Source organism: Dipodomys ordii, unplaced genomic scaffold (assembly GCF_000151885.1).
Source record: "Dipodomys ordii isolate 6190 unplaced genomic scaffold, Dord_2.0 Scaffold266, whole genome shotgun sequence".
Classification (NCBI taxonomy): domain Eukaryota; kingdom Metazoa; phylum Chordata; class Mammalia; order Rodentia; family Heteromyidae; genus Dipodomys; species Dipodomys ordii.
In genome coordinates this window covers 354,370-376,141 of record NW_012267482.1, presented here as the reverse complement: position 1 = coordinate 376,141, position 21,772 = coordinate 354,370, and the positions used below count along the sequence as shown (strand labels likewise).

The following is a 21,772-nucleotide window of genomic DNA, read 5'->3' as shown; positions in this document are numbered from 1 at the left end:
CCACCCCAGGGTCCCTGCCCCTCACCCCTGCAGGTTATAGAGGTCAGCAGACGCCACCCCAGGGTCCCTGCCCCTCACCCCTGCAGGTTATAGAGGTCAGCAGACGCCACCCCAGGGTCCCTGCCCCTCACCCCTGCAGGTTATAAAGGTCAGCGGACACAACAGCCGCACTGCTCTCTCATGAGACACCGTCTTTCCGGTCCCTGACCTGGCGATACATCTGTTCCTTGGTCTTTGTACTTGGATGTCCGCATGGTTTTCCGGCAAAGTGCGATTTACCCTGACAGTGGTGCTGAGGACTCGAACCCGGGGCGCCACCCGCCCCGCCGGCCCGGCCCGTCTGGCAGAGGCCTACCTCGGTCATGACCATGTCCTGGCATTTCTTCACGTACTTCCCGTCGGCCTTGACGATGGTCTGCAGGAACCGCAGGTACTGCACATGGCGGCCGTGCGTCTCGATGGAGCGCACGAAGTGCTGCACCACCCTCTCGCTGATGTCGTTGCACAGCGGGTAATTGTTCATGAAGATGTGCCGCAGCGTCTCCGCCTCCAGGAGCTATGCAGAGAGAAAAGACCAGCTCCAGCCCACAGAGGTGCAAGCACACCCCTGCTCAGGACCAGCAACGACTTCATACTAGCAAAGGAATCTCACTGGAAAGAAAAGCCACCATCTTTCATGTTGGAAATAGAGGTGGGGGGGATGTTGTTTTATGCCAGTCATACGGCTTGAACTCAGGGCCTGGAGGCTGCTCTGATCTCCTCTTGCACAAGGCCGGCGCCCTACCACGTGAGCCACAGCACCACTTCTGGCTTTTTCTGTGATGTAATTGAAGATAAGAGTCTCACTGATTTTCAGGCCCACACTGGCTTCAACCTGTGATCCTCAGATCTCAGCCTCCTGAGTTGCTAGCATTCTAGGCATGAGCCAGCGGTGCTCAGCTAGCTATTTTGCTCAAGACTGGTGCGCCACCACTTGAGCCATAATTCCACGTCCAGCTTTTTTTGCTGTCTAATTTGAAATAAGAGTCTTACAGGACTTGTCTGCCCCAGCTGGCTTCAAAACATGATCCTCAGATCTGAGCAGTTAGGATTACAGGCATGAGCACTATTGCACAATTCAGCTGTATTGTTTTCTATGAAGCCATATTTATCTGTGCAAGCCTCCTACCAAATGCAATGAGATCATCAAAGAAATTTAGCTCAGAAAGGAGTCTCACTGGAGAAAGGAAATGATTATCTTATCATGTTGACAAGTTCTTCAGATTAATTTAATCCTCTGTTACTCAACCTTAGCTCTTCCTGAAGATCTGCTTAAACACACTGAACAAAGCAGACTTAACCCCAGCCTTGGCTTTCTCATAATTGTTTATCCTTGGTGTTTTCCACTAACCTCTTGGTCTACTAAAACTTTTTCCTAATATCAGCTAGGCAAAAAGTGAAACTTTTAAATTTTTTTTAACTTTTTACCAGTCCTGAGGCTTGAACTCAGGACCTAGGCTCTATCCCTGACCTTTTTTTTGCCCAAGGCAAGTGCTCTACCACTTGAACCACAGCACCACTTCCATCTTTTCCTGAATAGTTTATTGGCGATAAGAATCTTATGGATATTCCTGCTCAGGCTGGCTTTGAACCACGATCCTCAGAACTCAGCCTCCTGAGCAGCTGGGATGACGGGCATGAGCCACCAGCACCCGGCTAAAAATGAAGGCTTTTACTTCATAGTTTTTCAGCTTATTGTAAACAATTGGAAATAAAAAGATCATCAATTTCAGGGAGAGAATCTCTGTAAGGCAAGAATAAACAATCAAATAAGTAAGCCACATGCTGCTACAGCTCATCCCAGCTACTCAGGAGGCTAAAATCTGAGGACTGCAGTTCAAAGCCAGCCAGGGAAGAAAAATCTGAGATTCTTCTCTCCCATGAATCAGCCAAAAGCCAGAAGAAGGGCCCTGAGTTCTGTCCTTGAGCAAAATAGCCAAACAAGAGTGCGAAACCCTGAGTTCAATACCAGGTACTGGCGTGATTAAAAAAGAAAAGAAAATGAGATTTGAATAAACTGTTCAGTAATCCTGATGAACTAAAATGAATGCACCCTTTGTTAGAACTGTGAGAATCCAGTACCGTACTTACACCCGGAGTTAGGAACAAATTCAGGTGTTTGTGAAGGAGAGCTTGGTTCTGTGGGTTTCCCCTGCAGAAGTTCTGCAGGAACGTGTGGGCTAGATTCATCACTTCCATCATCTTCTCATCGTTCTGGAAAATCAGAAAGCAGCCCAGGGTAGTCACAGGGCCAGGTCCCAACGCGTCCATCAGCGCGGGGGCCGCACCCCCCCACCCCCCACTCCATCTCGCCCGGCCCCTCCCCTTCCTCAGTGTCTCTCCTCCATGTTCTAGATCTTTCTCTGACTGTCATTATTTTTTCTCCTATATTTGCTCTGCCCCTCCCCTTTCCCGTTGTTCTTACTTCCCATAATTTCTTCCAACATCTATCCCTTCCCGTCTCTTTCCCTCCTGGGAGTTTCTATTGCTTCCTTCTCCTGTCCCACCCCTTTAGCCCTCTGCTTTACTTCCTTCCTCCCTCCCTCCCTCCCCGCTTCCTTTTCTCTCTCCCTTCCTCTCTCCCTCCTTTTCTCTCTCCTTCCCTCCCCTCCTTCCTTCTTAAAGCCAACAAAGCAAGTTTAGCAAGTCTCTGCACTTGGAGAGGGGTCTCCAAGAGAAATCCCGTACTTTTAAGTGTTTTGTGCTGGTCTGAGGGCTTGAACTCAGGGTCTCATTCTCTTGGTGGGCTTATTTTTCTCAGGGCTGATGCTACCACTTTGAACCAAAGTTCCACTTCCAGCTCTCGGGTGGCTTTTGGAGATAAGAGTCTCACAGACGTTCCTGCTCAGGCTGGCTTTGAGCTGTGGTCCTCAGATCTCAGCCTCCTGAGCAGGTAGGATGGCGGGCACAAGCCACCAGTGCCCAGCAGGAAAACTTCTCTGCAGCCTTGTCTTACATGTAGTACTCACATCACATGGCAAAGCCAAAAGCGAAAAGGACCAACCTTTTCATAAGGTATCTGCAGAAGATCCAACACCACCGAATGGGCACCCATGTTTTTCAGGAGTCGTTGATGCTGATGGCGACATTTTTTATTCTGTACACAGAGTTTGCTCAGCCTGATCAAAATCTTTAAAAAGGAATAAAGCATTACATACAATCAACAGTAGTACAAAGTAGAAGTTACTATTATCGTTATTTTATCTTATTCCAGTACTGAGGCTTGAACTCAGGGATTCACTCTCTGGCTCATCTGTTGATCCAGGCTGGTGCTCTACCACTTGAACCACACCTCCACTTCTAGCTTTTTGCTGGTTCATTGGAGACAAGAATCTCCTGGATTTCCAGCCTGGGCTGGTTCTGAACTGCAATCCTCTACGTCACTCTCCTGAGTAGCAGCTAGGATGGTAGGCATGAGCCACCAGCTCCCTTATAAAAGCGATCTTCCAGGTTGCTGTGACCGGTATGAAAAGCACTGGCGGCAGCTGACCTCCTTCACAGTCCGGTAGTTGTTGCTTTTGTTGCTGTCGATCTGGGGTGCCTTCAGTCCATCTTGTGCAGGACTTAGAATGTTTGATTCCTAAAACACAGACGACCACGATTAAACCCTGCGCATCTTCCTAGCAAACATATTTTGTGCCACACCGTACATCCGGTCTGCAGCCATTCTGCCATCAATTCTTTCTCAGCCTAACTTTTTAGTAAGTTTTTTACTGTGAAGATACCGTACAGAGGGTTACAGTTATGTGAGCAAGGTCATGAGTACATTTCCTATCAACCATTGTTGTTTTTCAATTTTTTTTTTGTCAGTCCTGGGTCTTGAACTCAGGGCCTGGGCACTGTCCCTGAGCTTCTTTTGCTCAAGGCTAGCACTCTACCACTTGAACCACAGCACCACTTCTGGATTTTGAGTGGCTCATTGGAGATAAGAGTTTGATGGACTTCCTTGCTCACACTGGCGTGGAACCACAATCCTCGGCTCTCAGTCTCCTGAGTAGCTAGGATGACTGGTGTGAGCCACCGGCGCCCAGCTTCAACTTGTTTTTGATTACCTTTCCAGTTCCTTGGCTTCAGTGAGCCTTAAATATGACTGAACCCTAATAAAAGCTAAAAACAAGATCAGTAAGATTCATGACCCTACTAATCACAGATGTTAAGTTCAAAAGTAAAAGTTATACATAGGGCTAGTGTAAAAACATGTAACTTTCAGAAAAAATGTCATGATTTTATACAGTGTGGGAGAGTGAAAATCCAGAGCCCTAAAAGATAGAATTTCATATTCAGGAATAAACTGTAAGGAAAGAATGAAAAAGAAAAAAGACCCTGATACAACAGCTGAGTACGGAGGGGAAAAAAAGAGCAATTTAACCCAAAGATTCCCTGCCCGGTTATCCTGACATTCGCTGGAGTCACGACTCAGAGCCTTGGAAATGACGAGAGGAAAATCAAAGCTTCAATGATCAACTGTATTTCACATGACCATATCCATAAAGCTTATTTGCTATTCCAGAAAGACCCAAAGACTTCATTATAATCATCTTTCTTGTGACATCAAAATAAAACTCAAGTAAGAGGCTGTAGGCTCCCACCTGTCATCCTAGCTTCTCAGGAGGCTGAGATCTGAGGACCATGGTTCAAAGCCAGCCTGGACAGGAAAGTCTATGAGACTCTTTAGTGAATCAACAACAAGCCAGAAATGGAGCACTAACTCAAGTAGTAGAGCTCCAGCCTTGGGTGGAAAAGCTAAGAGATAGCACCCAGGTCCTGAGTTCAAGACCTAGCATTGGTGCACACACGTGTGGACGCGCGCACACACACACACACAAGCTAGGTTGGAGGCGTGCCTCAAATAGTAGAGCACAGCCTTGAATGAAGAAGCTAATGAGAGCAGAAGACTCCTGAGTTCAAGCCCCAGTAATGGAACTAACAACAATAAGAGTAATAATAATGATAAGCCAAACAGATCTCATGAGCAACAAGTTGTCTGCTATTCTAGCCTAAATAAAGAGATCAACAGAAAGGGCAATGCTGACTTAACCACTGGTTTTCTGGGTTAATCTCTCCTTCCTATATTTAGAAAGAAACACACTTCAGCTCCTCACGCTGCTGATGCTCACAACTCGTTCAAACGTGCTACCTTTGATCTCTCAAAAAGGATGACACAATGGGCTGGACAGGTGGCTCAGTGGTAGAGCACTCGCCTAACACGCACGAAGCTCTGGGTTTGACTCCACAGTACCACACACACAGAAAAAGCCAGACGCGGTGCCGTGGCTCCCGTGACTAAATCCATTCTCTCCTCCTCTTCATTAGAGACCAGTCCTGATACCAGAGTGACCGGGTACTGGGATAAAACAGCATCATCAGAAGAAGACAGGCTCATTGGGGACCGCACTGGTGGTTGTCCCGGGACTTCCCCGTGTCGGCAGGCGCATTTCCAATTGATCTTCGTGTTTTACAGAAAGTAAAATGGCAGCAGGAACATTGCATGCAGTGGGAGACCATCTTTCCCTGCAGCTATCCGCTCCTCCCTCACGGAAACCGGCTCAGAGTCGACGTGCCGGGAAGGCGGGAGACAAGGCCAGTGGCTCTGTGCCACGCACAAAGGCTGAGTGTGGATTCTGCCAGGGAGCCGGCCACAGGCCGTCTCCACTGATGCTGGGGCACGGCTTCCGCTTGCAAGATGTAGCTCCCTTGCGTAATGTACATTTGCTTCTCAAGTGTGTATGTGTGTGTGTGTGTGTGTGTGTGCGAGCCCACACGCCAGTGTTGGGGCCTGAACTTGGGGCGTAGCACTTGATTGATTGATTGATTGTCAGTCGCAGGGCTTAAACTCAGGGCCTGGGCGCTGTCCCTCAGCTCTTCAGCTCAAGGCTAGTGCTCTACCACTTGAGCCCCCCGCTCCACTTCTGACTTTTTGGTGGTTGACTGGAGATAAGAGTCTCCAGGACATTTCTGCCTGGGCTGTCTCTGAACCTTAATCCTCATCCTCTTGAGTTAGCAGGGATTACAGGCATGGCCACTGCCACTGGGCTGTAGTTAGGATGCTTCAGCACACTGGCTGACTAGCCCTGCCCCATCCTTCAGAGGAGACCTGTGCTCTGCATCTGGATAGAACCCGTCTCCAAGTCCTTAGCCCCTACACAGCAGACCTACTATTAAACCAAGCATTTGGGCATGTTGTTTGATGAGTGCTTATTATGTGCGCTGTTTGACCGTCAGAGCCCTCCCAAGCATGTTAGATTCAAGACATTGACTTTTTAAAAAGGAAATGACACAACTCAGCTCTAGTAGCTCACGCCTGTAATCCCAGCTACATAGGAGGCTGAAGATCGTGGTTCAAAGCCAGGCTGGGCAAAAAAGTCCAAGAGACTCTTATGTCCAATGAACCACCAAAAGCCAGGAGATAAAGAGCAAAAAAAGCCAAGATAGAGCATCTAGTCCCTGAGTTCAAGCCCCAGTTCACACACACACACACACACACGAAAATTGTACACAAGATGGTTCCAAAACAAAATATCCTAAAACGCCTCACAACAGCAAATGAAGTCTTTTCTAAATCAAACACAGGCCCAGGGCTTCCCCTAACATTCCACGGGTGAGGGGTTCGTTTCTACCGGGCCGACAAAGCACAGTGAATGGCAATTTTGGGGTCGCAGTTGTGCGCTTTGTGTCTTGCGTATTTGAAGTTCTAGGCCCGTGCTGCTTTCTGGGAGACCTGTGTCGTGCAGGAAACCCCCCCTGGATCCGTCCTGTTGGAAGTCTGTGTGCGCTGCTGCCCCCTGCTCCTGGCCGTCAGCTTTCCTGACTGCGGCTGCGTGTGACTGTGCGCGTGCCCACGCCGCGACCCGGGGACGGGGTGGAAGGTAGGACACAGCACCGACGTGGGGAACATGGGTACTTGGTTTCCTCCTAAGGAAACTGTGCTTGTGGGTTCGAAGCTGGAATGTCACTGCAACACTTTTCCAAACAGCTCGTGGCTTTGACATTTGGGCTGTGTGCAAACGGAAATGTCTGTGTACTGATCCTTGACACAACCAATAAAATCACAGTTACGAATGAATGAATGAATGAATGAATACAGGCCTCTGAAGAAGTGCACATACAGTTATAAAGAACATAACTTAGGGCTGGGCAGGTGGTTCCGTGGTACAGTGCTCGCCTCGCATGCATGAAGCCCTGGGTTCAATTTCTCAGTACTGCACACACAGAAAAAGCCAGAAGTGGTGCTGTGGCTCAAGTGGCAGAGCGCTAGCCTTGAACAAAAGAATCAGGGACAGCGCCCAGGCCCTGAGTTCAAGTCCCAGGACCGGCAAAAAAAAAAAGTAAATTTTTGAAAACCACATAGTAACCACCCCTCCAAATGTCCCAGTAAAGACGTCTCAAGGCGTTCTGCAGGAATAACTAACTCACGCTTCCAGCTACCCTCCTACTACAAAACAACTCAACAGAAACCTACGTAAGCACATTTCCAGGCTCACAGAAAATGCCAGGTGCCTTCTGAGCTCCTCATCCTCAGTCACCCGCTCCCTATAAGAATGCAGGACAAAGCAGCTCTGAAGAAAAAGACTTGTTCTGCAACCTGGAAGCTATCACAGCAAGTGTCAGACTTGGGACCAAACGCCCAAAGCCTGCATCAGCTCAGGTGGAGGGAAGGGAGGTGAAGGGGCCAGACTCGCGGCACCCCCTGCTGACAGGCCCTGGGTGCAGATACAGCAGACAAAGCAGGCAGGCTCAGGCCTGCAATCCGAGCTACCCAGGAGGCCCAGATCTGAGGACTGAGGTTTGAAGCCAGCCTGGGAAGGGTAAGTCCATGCAAAGATCCAGAGTTGGAGCTGTGACTCAAGTGGTAGGGTGCCAACCTTGAGAAAAAAAGCCAAGCAAGAACCCAAGGTCCTGAGTTCAAGCCCCAAGATCGGTACCAAAAAAAGGAAAACAATCTCTCTCCATAGAGGCCCAGGCTTTGTGCCTTAATTGGGGGAGGAACCTAGCAAATAGGAGACTCCGGGTTCAACGCCAGCACTGCACACAAACAAAAGAGAAAGCGGAACTACAAAACCAACAACTGTAATGGCGACAGTTAAACTTCCAATTGGTGGCTCAGGCCCACAAATCCCAGCTGCTCAGGAGGCTGAAATCTGAGGATCAAGGTCCAAAGCCCACCCAGGCAGGAAGGTCCATGAGACTCTTCTCTCCAATTAATCACCCAAAAAAAGCCAGAAATGGAGCTGTGGCTCAAGCGGCAGACTACCAGCCTTGAGTGATAAAAAGCTAAGCCACAGTGTGGGGCCCTGAATTTAAACCCCAGAAGAGGCATACGTTCACACACACACGCGCGTACACACACACACATTCAATGGGTGAAGTAAATCACAAATAAGACATACCTGAAGAGAGATGTGAAGGAGTCAAAATAGATTACATCCTCCACACGAGACCACAGGTGTGCAGAGTACGAAACAGAAACCAGTCCCGTACAGTGAGCCATGAATAAGAATCACACTCATGAGTTTAATAGACTTGGGGTCTCGAGCTAAAAGCAACACCGAACAAACGCTTCTGCAACAATCCTATCCTCAGAGGAAAGAAGAAAGAATCCACTGTCTTAGGAGAGGAACACAAAGGCACACTGCCTGTGTGCATCTGATCATACAGTGCTGACTGGCCGGGCACTGCGGCTCCCGCCTGTCATCCCAGCCACTCAGGAGGCTGAGATTCGAGGATCACAGTTCAAAGCCAGCCCAGACCGGCAAGGCTGTGAGACTCTTATCTCCACTGAACCACCTGAAAATTGGAAGTGGGGCTGCGGCTCAGTGGTAGAGCGTGAGCCTTGACTGAAAGAGCTCAGGGACAGCGCCCAGGCCCTGAGTTCAAGACCCAGGACTGACAAAAACAAAATCCCCAGAAATTCCCCCTTTGGTTGCTCACGCCGCAAACCGACCTCGCTGGGATCTTCGCCGCCCTTGCCTGGCGTGTCATTTCCTTCTCCGTTCTCATAGCTGCTGCATTTCTCCACCCACAGCTCCGACTTCTCCACGGTCAGCCGGAGTTGGTCCAGGTCGGCCTTGATCTGCTTGTAGTTGTCCACATCCTGATTGGACACCAGAAGCTGCACCTGGGTGCAAAAGAATCCCGTGAGGTGTGCCTGGATGGGGACTTGAACTCGGAACCACGCACGCTCACTGAGCTGCTATGGTCCAGGCTGGTGTTCGACCACATCTGCACTTGCTGCTGTCCAGGCTGGTGTTAGACCACACCTCCACGTGCTGCTTTCTGCTGGCTAATTAAAGGTAAGAGTCTCACAGACTTTCCCGCATGGGCTAACTTTGAACCCTGATCCTCAGATCTCATAAACTTGAACTGCGAGCCTCCGCTCTCAGCCTCCTGAGTCAGCTGGGCTTACAGGCGTGAGCCACTGGCACCTGGCCTGTGAACACGAGATTTCCACTCAGAATATAGTCACGCAACACCCTAAATTTCTCTTTTCTATCTAAAAGCCTCTTTCAATATTTTCTAGGTGCTTAAGGAATAATTCTACATTGTTTATAAGTCTTTTAGGTATGTATGAGCCATGAGAACTCACCTGGCTGTATCTGTGAGTGCTAATCATTATGTTGTTATTCTATCATTATATTTATTATTCATGTTAAATGACATCAATAGTGGTAGTAGCAGCAGCAGCAGCAGTAGTAGTAGCAGTAGTAGCAGTAGTGGTAGTAGCAGTAGTAGTAGTAGCAGTAGTAGCAGTAGTAGTAGTAGCAGTAGTAGGTGTAGTAGGTGCCAGAGCTGGCCTTGAGCCCCAGTGTTCCACTGCTAAGTGGCTTTTTCATTATGTCTAGCCCTTTCCCACTTGGAGCCATGCTTTCACGTCTGGCTTGCTTCTTGGTTCAGTGGAGATAAGCGTCTCTCAGACTTTCCTTCCCTGGGCTGGCTCTGAACTGTGATCCTCCTCTCTCAGCCTCCTGAGGAGCTGGGATGACAGGTGTGAGTCCACCCAGACACATGCACATAGAGTGTGTCCCCCGCTTCCTGAAGTCTGCGGCCGCAAGCCTCGGTGTGAGCGCTGCGAGCCCGCTGCGGGTCATGCACGGGATCAGGCCGTGAGCTTCGACCATCTGGAGCGAGCGCCTCCCCTCCGGCCCAGGCCGTGAGCTTTGACCATCTGGAGCAGAGCGCCACCCCTCCAGCCCAGGCCGTGAGCTTCGACCATCTGGAGCGAGCGCCTCCCCTCCGGCCCGAGCGCACCTGTTTAAACGCCTGCAGAACCTCTGCTCGCTGGCTGAAGTGTTTGAACAGGAGCTGCAGGGCGCCGGACAGCAGTGGCGGGTAGTCGTGCATGATGAGGTGGATCAGGACCCGCAGGAATGTCCTACCGCCTTCCTCGTCAAGCTGGACCGGATTGTTCTCCTTCCTAGAAAGCCACAAGCGACCAAGCCGCACGTCACCAGGGGCCAGCTCTCCCCGACAGACAGGTACCGGCGCGTTCCCCACATTAGGAAGTAGAAGAGAAGAATCTTCTAGTATTTTTTTTTCTATCCTGTCACTGATGAAGAAACAACCCCAACCCGGGCGCTGGTGGCAGCTCCCGCCTGTCACCCCAGCTACTCAGAGCTGAGATCAGGATCACAGTTCAAAGCCAGCCTGGGCAGGAAAGTCCGTGAGACTCTTACCTCCAATGAACCACCAGAAAACCAGAAACAGAGCTGCAGTTCAAGTTGGCAGAGCGCCAGCCTTGTGAAAAAGAGCCCAGGGATAGCGCCAAGGCCCTGAGTTCAAGTCCCAGGACCGACATCCACATACACAACTAAACAGAAAGAAAACTAAGACAAATCTTCCCAGAGCTCAAAACCTTTTCAATGTTGTTGTTCCTTTCACTGTTTTTTTCCTTCTGTCTGAAACAAGTTCTTCTCTATGTAATACAGGCTGGCTTTGAACTCTAAATCCTCAAGCCTCTGCTTTCTAAATTCTTGGAGGACAGAGACGCACCACAGCACCTGCCCAGTTCTTAACGTCTTTCTTTCCCTTCCTTCCTCCCTTCCTCCCTTCCTTCCTTCCTTCCTTCCTTCCTTCCTTCCTTCCTTCCTTCCTCCTCCCTTCCTTCCTTTCTTTTTCCCTTTCTCCCCTTTTTCTTTTTTCCTTTCTTTTTCTTTGCCTTTTCTGGTACCAGAGTTTGAACCTCGGACCTCACACTGAGGTTTTTGTTTGCTTAGCTGATGCTCTACCACCTGAGCTGGGCACCCAGTCCAGGTTTTTGCTGATTGTTTTGGAAATTGTAGTCTCAGAGAGTTTTCTGCTCTTATTTACTTCAAATTTGGATCCTCAGATCTCCTAAGCTACTACCATTAGAATGGTTCCCTGAATTCTGAATTGTCTTTCTAACAACAAATACAACCAAAAAAAGAAAGTAAGTAAAAGGGAAAAAAAAAAACCTTAGCATAGATTTTTTTTTTAATCTTCTCATGTTATTTGCAGGTTTGTGCCTGTCCTGGGGCTTGAACTCAGGGCCTGGGTGCTGTCCCTGAGCTTCTTTTGCTCAAGGCTGGCACTCTACCACTTGAGCCAAAGCGCCACTTCCGGCTCTTTCTGTGTCTGTGGTACTGAGAACTCAAGCCCAGGGCTTCAGGCATGCTTGGTGAGCACTCTATCATGGAGCCACCTGCCCAGCCCTGATCTCATTTTCTTTAACTGTGGATGCTTCCAATTGGCAGGAAAAGAGCTTTATTTCCCACATGCAAAGTTAGCAATAATACTAAAAGATGTTCACTTCCCGTCTCCAATGTCTAAGATAGAGACATAATATTGTATTAGACACAATAATATTTCTATCTGAGCGTTAAAGGATATGATACCTGAGGGTTAAAAGATATTATATAATGACTCTCAATATCTGAGATAAAATTCAAAACACATCCAGGGAAGGGAGTACTAGGGCTTGACCTCAGGATCTGACCACGTCACTTAGATGATTCTCTCCAGGTCGGTGCTCTATCACTTTAGCCACAGGTTTTTGGTGACTCTCATGGACTTTGAACCGTGATCCTCAGCTCTCAGCCTCCTGAGTAGCTGGGATGGCAGGCGGGAGCCACCGCGCCCCACCCCTTCATTACCTACCTAAAGAAAAACCAGTGCTTTCTCCTCTAGAATAAATTAAAAGCTTCCCGAATCGATGCGGGAAGGTGAGTGTGGTTAGTTATCCGGAAGGTACTAGGTAGGATCCCGTTCACCGGTGAGATAGAGCCGCAAGCGTACGATACCTTCCGGCAAACATGGTCTCCGCCTGGGCCGCGATTTCATCAATGTCAGGAACAGCAGCTGCAAAGATCAAGGGCGGAATCCATTTTTATCATGTCAGAAGCTCTGACATTTACCTGAACATTCATTAGCTTGCTGACCAGATGCCAGTGGCTCACACCTGGAATCCTAGTCCCTTGGGGGGCTGACATCTGCAGGGTCAGGGCTTTTAGATCTGTGACACTCTTATCTCCAGCTAACCAGCAAAACGCTGGACGGGAGGCATGAATCAAGTGGTGGAGCACCAGCCTTGAGTGAAAAGCCAAGTGAAGGCACCAGTGTCAGCAAACACACGTGCGCACATACACACACACACGCACACATACATACACGCACACACACACGCACACACACACGCACACACACGCACACACACACACACACACACACACACTTTTGCCTCAATTTCTTAGTGCCCCCAAATGTTACTAATTTAGAAAATTACAAAATAGTCCCACTGAGATGTTAGCATTTCAAACTGATGTGTTTACTTGTTTGTTGCTGGATACTGAACCCAAGGCTTCACATATTCTGAATTTCAGTTTTTAATATGAACTATGTTTTAAACGAATGCCCTACAATAGTCCAACATACGTGTTACAAATTAGAAGGCGTCACTTAAAAAGGTGTCACTTAGATGGTGCAACTATATATTCAAGGTATATCAAGCAAATATACGTGTATACAGTCATACATTTGTACGCACGCACACACACACACACACACACACAGAATTTAGGTTAGTGACCACATGGACAGGTAGTGTTCTGTTTGGATGATGCTGGGATTTGAACTTGGGGCCTTGCATTTCCTGAGCAGGTGCTCTGCCACGTGAGCCACGTCTCAAGTCCTTTGGTTTTGTCCTGTGTTTTTCCTCCTGGGCTAGTCTCATACCACGATCCTCCTCCAGGTAGCTGGGATTACAGGTGTGCATCGCTGTGCCTGTCCAGAGGATAAATTCTTTTTCTTCTAATTGTGGCAGCCCTAGGGTTTGAACTCAGGGCCTAGGCACAGTCCTGAGCTTTTGTGCTCAAAGCCAGAGCGCTACCACTTGAGCTATGACTCAGTTTACACCAATTCACGGCTAGTTAATTGGAGATAAGAGTCTCAAAACTTTCTTGCCTGGGGCTGGCTTGCAGCTGTGGTCCTTAGACTCGGCCTCCAGACCAGCTAGGATGACCGCCAAGAGCCACCAGTGCCCCTCATCAGGAGAATAAGTTCTTCAAGAATCCAGATGTGAGCCCTGCTAGTGTATCATTTCCAAACAGAGGCTCTTTCGGCCTAAGCTTACAGCGTCTAACATTCCCTCGTGTCTCTCGAACAGGGTGAATTTTCTGTGTGAACCAACTGTAATGCTTTTCTTTCACTATCATTATTAAGTAGCTGTACAAAGGCGTTTCAGTTCTGCTTGTGAGTACAGTGCACCTTAGTCAATGGCTTACCTCCCGCATTACGATTCTATCTTTAAATGACACACATACAATGTCCAGGTCTCCTCTCCCAAAGCATGCCATGAAATAAGAGCAAAATACGTAATTTAAAAAGAAGAAGCAGAAAAAAGAGGCCAGGTTCTGGTGGCTCCCGCCTGTCATCCCAGCTACTCAGGCAGGAGGCTGAGATCAGAGGATCGTGGTTCAAAGCCAGCCTGGGCAGGAAAGTCCATGAGACTCTATCTCCAATGACCACCAGGAAACCAGAAGTGGAGCTGTGGCTCAATGGGTAGAGAACTAGGTTTGAGTGCAAAAGCTCAGGGACAGCGCCCAGGCCCTGAGTTCCAGCCCCAGGACCAACAGTGAGGGAGGGAGGGAGGAAGGGAGGGAGAAAGGGAGGGAGGAAGGGAGGGAGGAGGGAAGGAAGGAAGGGAGGGAGGGAGGGAGGAAGGAGGGAGGTCCTTCCCAGAAAGATAATCTTAGCTACAAAGAAAGCAGTGGGGTCCATCAGAATGGGTTTTCGGGGCTCCCAGCCCTGCTGCCTGTGTCTGGAGCTCACGTCTCCAGGGCTCTGGCGTCTGAGGCCAATCATTTACAACGTCAGCAGCAGCAGCAGGTCTCTGGCTCTGCCCGGCCGTCCCTGGAAGCCAGGTTTCTGGGTTCTCCTCTGCGGGGGAGCCGGGTCACAGCCCTGCTGGAAAGTTCCAGCGCACACGGCTCGCTGGGGCGAGCTGATGTCCATCTGTGTGCAGGCGGGAAGGGGCTCGGGACAACGCTTTTGTCAGGCGTGGCCACTGACTGAGGGCAGGCTCTCCATGCAGCCCAGCGAGCCATGCACGGGGGCTGGCACCCATGATGGAGGGCAAGCTCTCCACGCGGCCCAGCGAGCCACGCACGGGGGCTGGCACCCATGACGGAGGGCAGGCTCTCCACGCTGTCCCTGAGAGCCACGCATGGGGGCTGGCACCCATGATGGAGGGCAGGCTCTCCACGCGGCCCAGCGAGCCACGCACAGGGGCTGGCACCCATGACGGAGGGCAGGCTCTCCACACTGGCCCTGCGAGCCACGCACGGGGGCTGGCACCCATGATGGAGGGCAGGCTCTCCACGCTGGCCCAGCTGACTGAGGGCAGGCTCTCCACGCTGGCCCAGCGAGCCACGCACGGGGCTGGCACCTGGCTGATGGAGGGCAGGCTCTCCACGCGACCCAGCGAGCCACGCACAGGGGCTGGCACCGGCATCAGATTGAGCTACAACCCCGGCTCTCAGAGAAAGTCCTGAGGCCAGGTGCCCGGGCTCACGCCTTTAATCCTGGCTACTCAGGAGGCTGAGATCTGGGGATGGAGGGTCAAAGACACACAGGCAGGAAAGGCTGTGAGTCTTTTGTCCAATGAACTAGCAAAAGGCAGCCGTGGTGCCGTGGCTCAAGCGGTAGAGCACCAGCCTTGAGTACAGAAGCTCAGGGACGGCGCCCAGGCCCTGAGTTCAAGTCCCACGACGGACCAACACAAACAAAAGATACCTGATGGGGACAAAGTGTGAGGGGAGGCATTGGCGGACGCGTCCGCGTTGCTCTCGCCGAACTCCTTCTTGTAAATGGACAGCATGTAGGAGATCCGGTAGTCCAGCCGCACGCTCAGGATGAACTGCAAGACATGTCCCGAAGCACAGAGTGAGGGCAAGGGGCTCGGCGGTACAGCGCTCGCCCAGCACGCAGGAAGCCCTGGGTCCCCAGCACCACAGACGCAGAAAAAGCCACAAGCGGCGCTGTGACTCAGGTGGTAGAGTGCCAGCCTTGAGCCAGAGAAGCTCAGAGACAGCGCCCAGGCCCTGAGTTCAAGCCCTGGTTTCCCCCACACACACACACATACACACAAAGGAAGGAAAACTATGAGATGATGTTTAGGGTCTGGGACACGCATTGCTCAGGGTTGAGCTTGGGACTCCTACAGGAGACTGAAAACCTTTTATGATCATAAATCTGATTGCTTCAGGGAAATGCACAGAGCCTTTCGGGCTGGGTGATCCACTTCTCCTAGCTCAGTCTGTATTCAATTAGGGGGAAAGACTTCATTAAAAAATAAGAAATAAAAGCTGGGCGCTGGTGGCTCGCGCCTGTCATCCTAACTACTCAGGAGGCTGAGATCTGAGGATCACGGTTCAAAGCCAGCCCGGGCAGGAAAGTCCGTGAGACTCTTCCCTCCAAGGAACTACCAGAACACTGGGAGTGGTGCTGTGGCTCAGGTGGTGGAGCGCCCGCCTTGAGCTGAAGAGCTGAGGGACGGCGCCCAGGCCCCTCCGCGCCGGCCCCATGGGGGCCGCAGGCTCGCACCTGCAGAATCTCAATGATCTTCAGCTTGGTGTCCATGACGGTCACGTCCTCGGGCTCGGCGGGGCTCGGCTGCTTGCTGGGCAGCAGGCCGGGCTGCGCATCGGGCACGCTCACGGGGAAGAGGGAGCCCCGGCTCAGCACCATCTGGGTCACCATCTCCCCCACGCCGTGGATGGTTCTCATGACGTTGTTTCCTGAGCGAGGAACACACGGTCAGCCCACGGCCCCGGCAGCTGGAGCCACACAGCTGTGAGGGGTGCTGCGTCTCCATCAGACCGAGAGCCCACCGGGAAATGCATTCAGGACAGGACAGGACATGGAGCCGGGCGCGGCGGCCACGCCTGCCATCCCAGCGACTCAGGAGGCCGAGCTCTGAGGAAGGAGGTTCAAAGCCAGCCTGATTGGGATACCCCAAGAGATTCTTATCTCCAATTAACCAGCCAAAAGCCAGAAGCCAAGCTGTGTGGCTCAAGGGCTAGAGCACCAGTCGTGAGAAGAAGAAAAAACGCCAAACAAAATCTAAAAACCCTGAGTTCAAGCCCCAAGTAACAGCACCAAAAAAAAGCAAAGCAAAGCAAACAACTGGGCAATTTTTAAAGTATATAGTATCTGCAGCCAGGCGTTGGCTCACGCCTGCAATCAGGAGGCTGAGATCTGAGGATCGGGACTCAGTTCAAAGCCAGCCCAGACAGGAAAGTCTGTGAGACTCTGATCTCCAATAAACCACCAGAAAACCGGAAGTGGTGCTGTAACTCAAGTGGTGGAGCGCCAGCCTTGAGCTGAAGAGCTCAGGGACAGCGCCCAGGCCCCGAGTTCAAGCCCCACAACCGACCAAAAATTATATATATATAGTTTTCAAAGAATGTCTCAGACGTACAGTTTATCAGCTGGTGCGTGCATTTGCTTTAATCCCTACACAGACCAGCAAAGAACACTGCTTGACGGAGCTTTTTCTTACTCTACTCAAAAGATCAATTTCACTAATAAAAGTGAATGGGGGATGGACGCCATGGAGAGAAAATGATGACTGTTAAGCAAGGCAAAGCATCAGCACAGCACAGCCTGCTGAGATGTGGTCACAGCCACTTGAAAACAGCGGGAGGGAGAGAATGAGAGGCGCTGCGGTTGGTAATTCTGAACGTGGGCCTCTCCGGGGTCTGGGTGAATTGGCCACACGAGTTTTCTGAATGGACAAGAAAGCCGCTCTTTGCCAGGGCCTGGGGGCTCACTCCTGAAATCCCTAGCTCAGATCGGCAGGGTCGTGGTTCAAAACCAAACTGGACAGGAAAGTCCATAAGAAGCCAGTGTGTAAATCCATCCCACCCTGGCTCAGCCTCAACGGAAGACTTGCTGACTCTGTGTTCTAGGCCCAGATCTGAGGAATTACACCATAATGGCCATGTCTCGCTAGATTTGATTGCTAGATCACCACTGTTTAATAACCAAAATATGTATATATATACACGTTTCTCCAAAGCACTTACCTCCATCTTGGAATTTGCTTAATCTTTCCAAATAGGATGACATTGGCACCTGCACAATGTCCAGAATGGCCAAGAGTGTCCTGGTGAGTCTTAACAGCTCACTGAAGCTGTAAAATCCGAAATAGATCAGGTTCCGGGCCAGATGAACCACCTGCACGTGGAACAGAAAGCGGACAGAGAGGAGCCATCGGGAAATGAAAAAAGAAAAGTCAGTATCAGTTCAGGTGCTTCTAAACTCCGTGTGTGTGTGTGTGTGTGTGTGTGCGCGCGCGCGTGTGTGTGCATACACACACACGCACATGCGCACTAGCATTTGAACTCAGGGCCTCGAGATCTTGCTTGCCGTTTGTGTTGTTGTTGGCCCATACTAGGGCTTGAACTCAGGGCCTGGGAACCGTCCTTGGGCTTCTTTTGCTCAGGCTGGGTGCTCTACCACTTGAGCCACAGCTCTCTTCTGGTGGTGTGTGTAGTTAATTGGAGTTCAAAGGCTCCTGGAGGGCTGGGCAGGTGGCTCAGTGGTAGAGCGCTTGCCTTGCATGCCTGAGGCCCTGGGTTCGATGCCTCAGCACCACATAAGCAAAAAGAAAAAAAGCCGGAAGTGGCGCTGGGCCCCTCATTGGCTCGTTAGGCTTCGGCATTTTACATTTTCTTTCTTTTTTCCCCAGATCATTGTTCTTTTGTTGTGGAGGTGTCGGTCATGGGGCTTGAACTCTGGGCCTGGGCGCTGTCCCTCAGCCCTTCAGCTCAAGTCGCGGCGCTCTACCACTTGAGCCACAGCGCCACTTCTGGTTTTCTGGTGGTTCATTGGAGATAAGAGTCTCACGGACTTTCCTTCCCAGGCTGGCTTTGAACCATGATCCTCAGCTCTTAGCCTCCTGAGTCGCTGGGATGACAGGCGTGAGCCACCAACACTGGGCTTGTTGGCCCTTTTTTTATTATTATTATTTTCAGAAAAAAATAATAGCTTTTACCAGGCAAGAAAATTCTTAAACTAAAAAAGAAAAAACCACCACACTGGGCTTAGGCAAGTCTACTCAAGGGGTGATAAGCCTGAGAGGCAGTTCAGGACGTTGACATTAGAATCATGACCTCTGGAGCATCTACCAAGTCATCCAGGTAAGTAGAACACTGCTTAAGGTCCTTGCAGTGAGTTCAATGAAGTTACCATCACTTCCGTGAAAATGGTAAAAATCCCACAGTATAAAAACACTGCGCGTCAATGGCTGACACAAACAAAACAAAAACAAACAAACCCACACAAGAGAAAGCCAAGCCCATGTAGTTCATGCCTTTAACCGCGGCAAGTGACTGAGCCAGCTGGACAAAAAAAAAAATATCCATCTCCAACATAACCAGCAAAATAGCAGGCTGGAGGCCAGGCTCACGCGGTAGAGGCCCAGCAAGTTGAAAAAGCATGAGGCCCGGAGCTCGAGCTCCAACACTGCCCCCAAAATAGACCAGCAAGCAAGGGCGGCGGTGATTCATAGATTATCACATACAGTTATCTGAGATACACTTCGAGGAGGGATCACACCACCCAAGCTACGTGTTAGTAACAGCAGAGAGAGTCACACCCTCGTGAGCGCATCTGGCCATTGCCAGGACAGAGTAGCTGTTAGAGGAGGGGAGTCTCTCCCGCTGAGCGAGTTCAGCCTCTGCTGGACAGGGACTTGCTTCGTACCTCAAAGGTGAGCTGGTTTTTCTCCTTGTCCCCGAAAGGAAAGGGCTGATTGACCACTTCTTTCAAGTATTCTTCAACAAACTCCATTGTGGGTGCAAACTTCCTCTTCATATCGTTTCTGGAAGAGTCCGTTATGGAATCGTATCTGGGGAGAAAGAAGATGACCCGTCAATTTGCTCCCGGCGCTTGGCCTTGGCGGGAACTCGAGCTGGGCGAGGTTGCTTCCAGCTGTCCTGGAGCCGAGATCAAGAGGCCATGGCCTCACCCCCCTCCCCATCTCAACTGACGGCGGGGCAGGGTGGTACCCATGGGCCAACCAGCTACGCAGGAAGAGCAGACAGGAGGGGATCACCATCAAGGCGAGCCCCACGCATCCACAGCGCTCAGCATCCACGCGGACCCACGCCCCTCAGGAGAGGGACGGCTTACATGGCAGAGCACCTGCCTGCAAGTGCAAAGTTGTGAGTTCAAACCCCGGTACTTCCAACAGCGTTAAAAAGCCAACCACACGCCGTGCTGGATACGTCAGTGCGTGTGCGCGGCTCGGGGGCCGTTGTTGTGAAGGAAATAATCCACACAGAGCTCGAGGGCGCGTCACTAGCTGCGCGTGCTGGCTTCCAGGAGGAGGCTCCAAAGAGACCTCCGCCGGGTGCCGGGGGCTCACACCTGCCGCCAGCTGCTTGGGAGGCTGAGGTCTGGGGACGGAAGCCAGCCCGGGCAGGGAGGTCCGTGAGACGAGTATCTCCACCAAACCAGCCAAAAGCCCGGGGTGGAGTTATGGTTTAAGTGGTAGAGCACCAGCCTCGAGTTCAAGCCCCGGGACGAGAGGATCTGAAGGGCAGGGACAAGGTAGTCTTTCTTTGTTTTTCTTTTTTGTCTTTCGGTGGTGGGGCCCGGGCACTGTCCCTGAGCTCAGGGCTGGCGCTCCACCCCTTAAGCCACAGCTCCACTTCTGCCTTTTGCCGGCTCATGGGAGGCTGTCCCGCCTGGGCTGGCCCCGAGCCCCGGTCCTCGGCGCTCGGCCGTGGCGGGGGGCGGGGGTGGCACACGTACTCGTGGATGGAGATCTTGGCCGGGATCTCGGTCCACAGGCGCGCGTAGCGCACGGGTACCACTGACTCCTGCGGGTCGCGGTCGGCATGCATGTGCAGCAGCAGGCGGCAGAAGGAGGCGCGCAGGGCAAAGGGCAGGCCCGGGTCCGCCACGCAGCGCAGGATCAGCTCCACCGGCAGCTGCGCCGAGATCTGGTTGATGGCCAGGTACTGGCGGTCCAGGCACATCCTGGCGAACAGGTTGAGCTGGTACCTGGGGGGGGGGGGGGTGGCCATCACTGCCTGCCCAGGACCCTGTCCCCCCCCCCCGGCCCCGCTCCAGGGCGGGCGGCCCAGGCCCCAGCATCTGCCGGACTCAGCCCAGGCTCCAGAGCCACGTCAGCACAGAGGGGACTGCGGCCCGTGGCCTTTGCCACACTGTCTCGTTCGGGGGGCGTCTGTGAGGCTAGTTTTGGTCAGTGGGGGGACTTGAACTCGGGGCCTGGGCCCCGTCCCTGAGCTCAAGGCGAGCACGCTACCACATGAGGCACAGCATCATGTCTGGTGTTTTGCTTCTTGGTGGATACGTGGAGATCAGTCTCACGGACTTTCCTGCCCGGGCTGGCTTTGAACCACGATCCTCCGATCTCAGCCTCCTGAGTAGCTGGGATGCCAGGCGGGAGCCAGTGGCCTAAATTCTGCCCTAGACTGACAGAACCTGGCCAGGGTCTTGCTCTCCTGCGTGGGCCTGTGAAGAGCTGCCTTCAGCGTTAGTAACCACGGCCACATCCTCTGAGACCCAACGTCATATTTGTTCTAAACCGCTCAGAGCCGGACTGGCCACGCCTGACCGAGCCAGGCTGGCCTTCTGCCCCTCAAATGGGTCCTACGTGCTCTCAATCCACCACCGAGTGCTGAGCTGCCCACCCTGTCCCCACAAAGCAACACACGCAAGAAATGAGCAGGAAACACGCTGCAAAACACAAACGTCCCTTCTGAATGTCTCAAGCCGTCCTAACCACTCAGCCAGCAGGCCGACAGGACTCTAGAGTTTCACAGAATCGGTGGAAACCCACACAGAATGGGAGCTCTCGCTAGTGACTCACACCTGCGACCTTAGCTATTCAGGAGGCTGAGATCTGAGGACCGACAGTCGGAGGCCAGCTGGGAGGAATGAAGAAGAAGAAAGCCAGAAGTGGAGATGTGGCTAAAATGGAGGAACACCAGCTTTGAAAGAGAGAGCCAAGGCACCGTGCACAGGTTCTGAGTTCAAGTCCCAGGACTGGCACGAGAGAGAGAGAGAGAGAGACAGACAGACAGACACAGACAGACAGAGACAGGAAGGAAGGAAGGAAGGAAGGAAGGAAGGAAGGAAGGGGCAAGGAAGGAAGGAAGGAAGGAAGGGGCAAGGAAGGAAGGAAGGGAGGGAGGAAGGAAGGGGCAAGGAAGGAAGGAGGAAAGGAGGGGGAAAGAGAAAAAGAAAA

General features: G+C 51.6%; 1 protein-coding gene across 2 annotated transcripts in view; it reads right to left on the bottom strand.

Annotated features, from left to right (window-relative positions):
* The window catches only part of Itpr2 (inositol 1,4,5-trisphosphate receptor, type 2), a 153,343-nt gene that overhangs the window by 71,135 nt on the left and 60,436 nt on the right, over positions 1-21,772 (bottom strand). For both annotated transcript variants that reach the window (XM_013036243.1, XM_013036244.1), the window contains 12 exons: positions 20,311-20,562; positions 19,258-19,402; positions 17,577-17,727; positions 16,093-16,286; positions 15,283-15,406; positions 12,294-12,351; positions 10,285-10,450; positions 8,981-9,154; positions 3,530-3,619; positions 3,044-3,169; positions 2,131-2,253; positions 356-556 (listed from right to left, as the gene is read on the bottom strand). In XM_013036243.1, the coding sequence (XP_012891697.1) occupies positions 356-556; positions 2,131-2,253; positions 3,044-3,169; positions 3,530-3,619; positions 8,981-9,154; positions 10,285-10,450; positions 12,294-12,351; positions 15,283-15,406; positions 16,093-16,286; positions 17,577-17,727; positions 19,258-19,402; positions 20,311-20,562 (1,804 nt within the window). The remainder of the gene's footprint in view (positions 1-355; positions 557-2,130; positions 2,254-3,043; positions 3,170-3,529; positions 3,620-8,980; positions 9,155-10,284; positions 10,451-12,293; positions 12,352-15,282; positions 15,407-16,092; positions 16,287-17,576; positions 17,728-19,257; positions 19,403-20,310; positions 20,563-21,772) is intronic.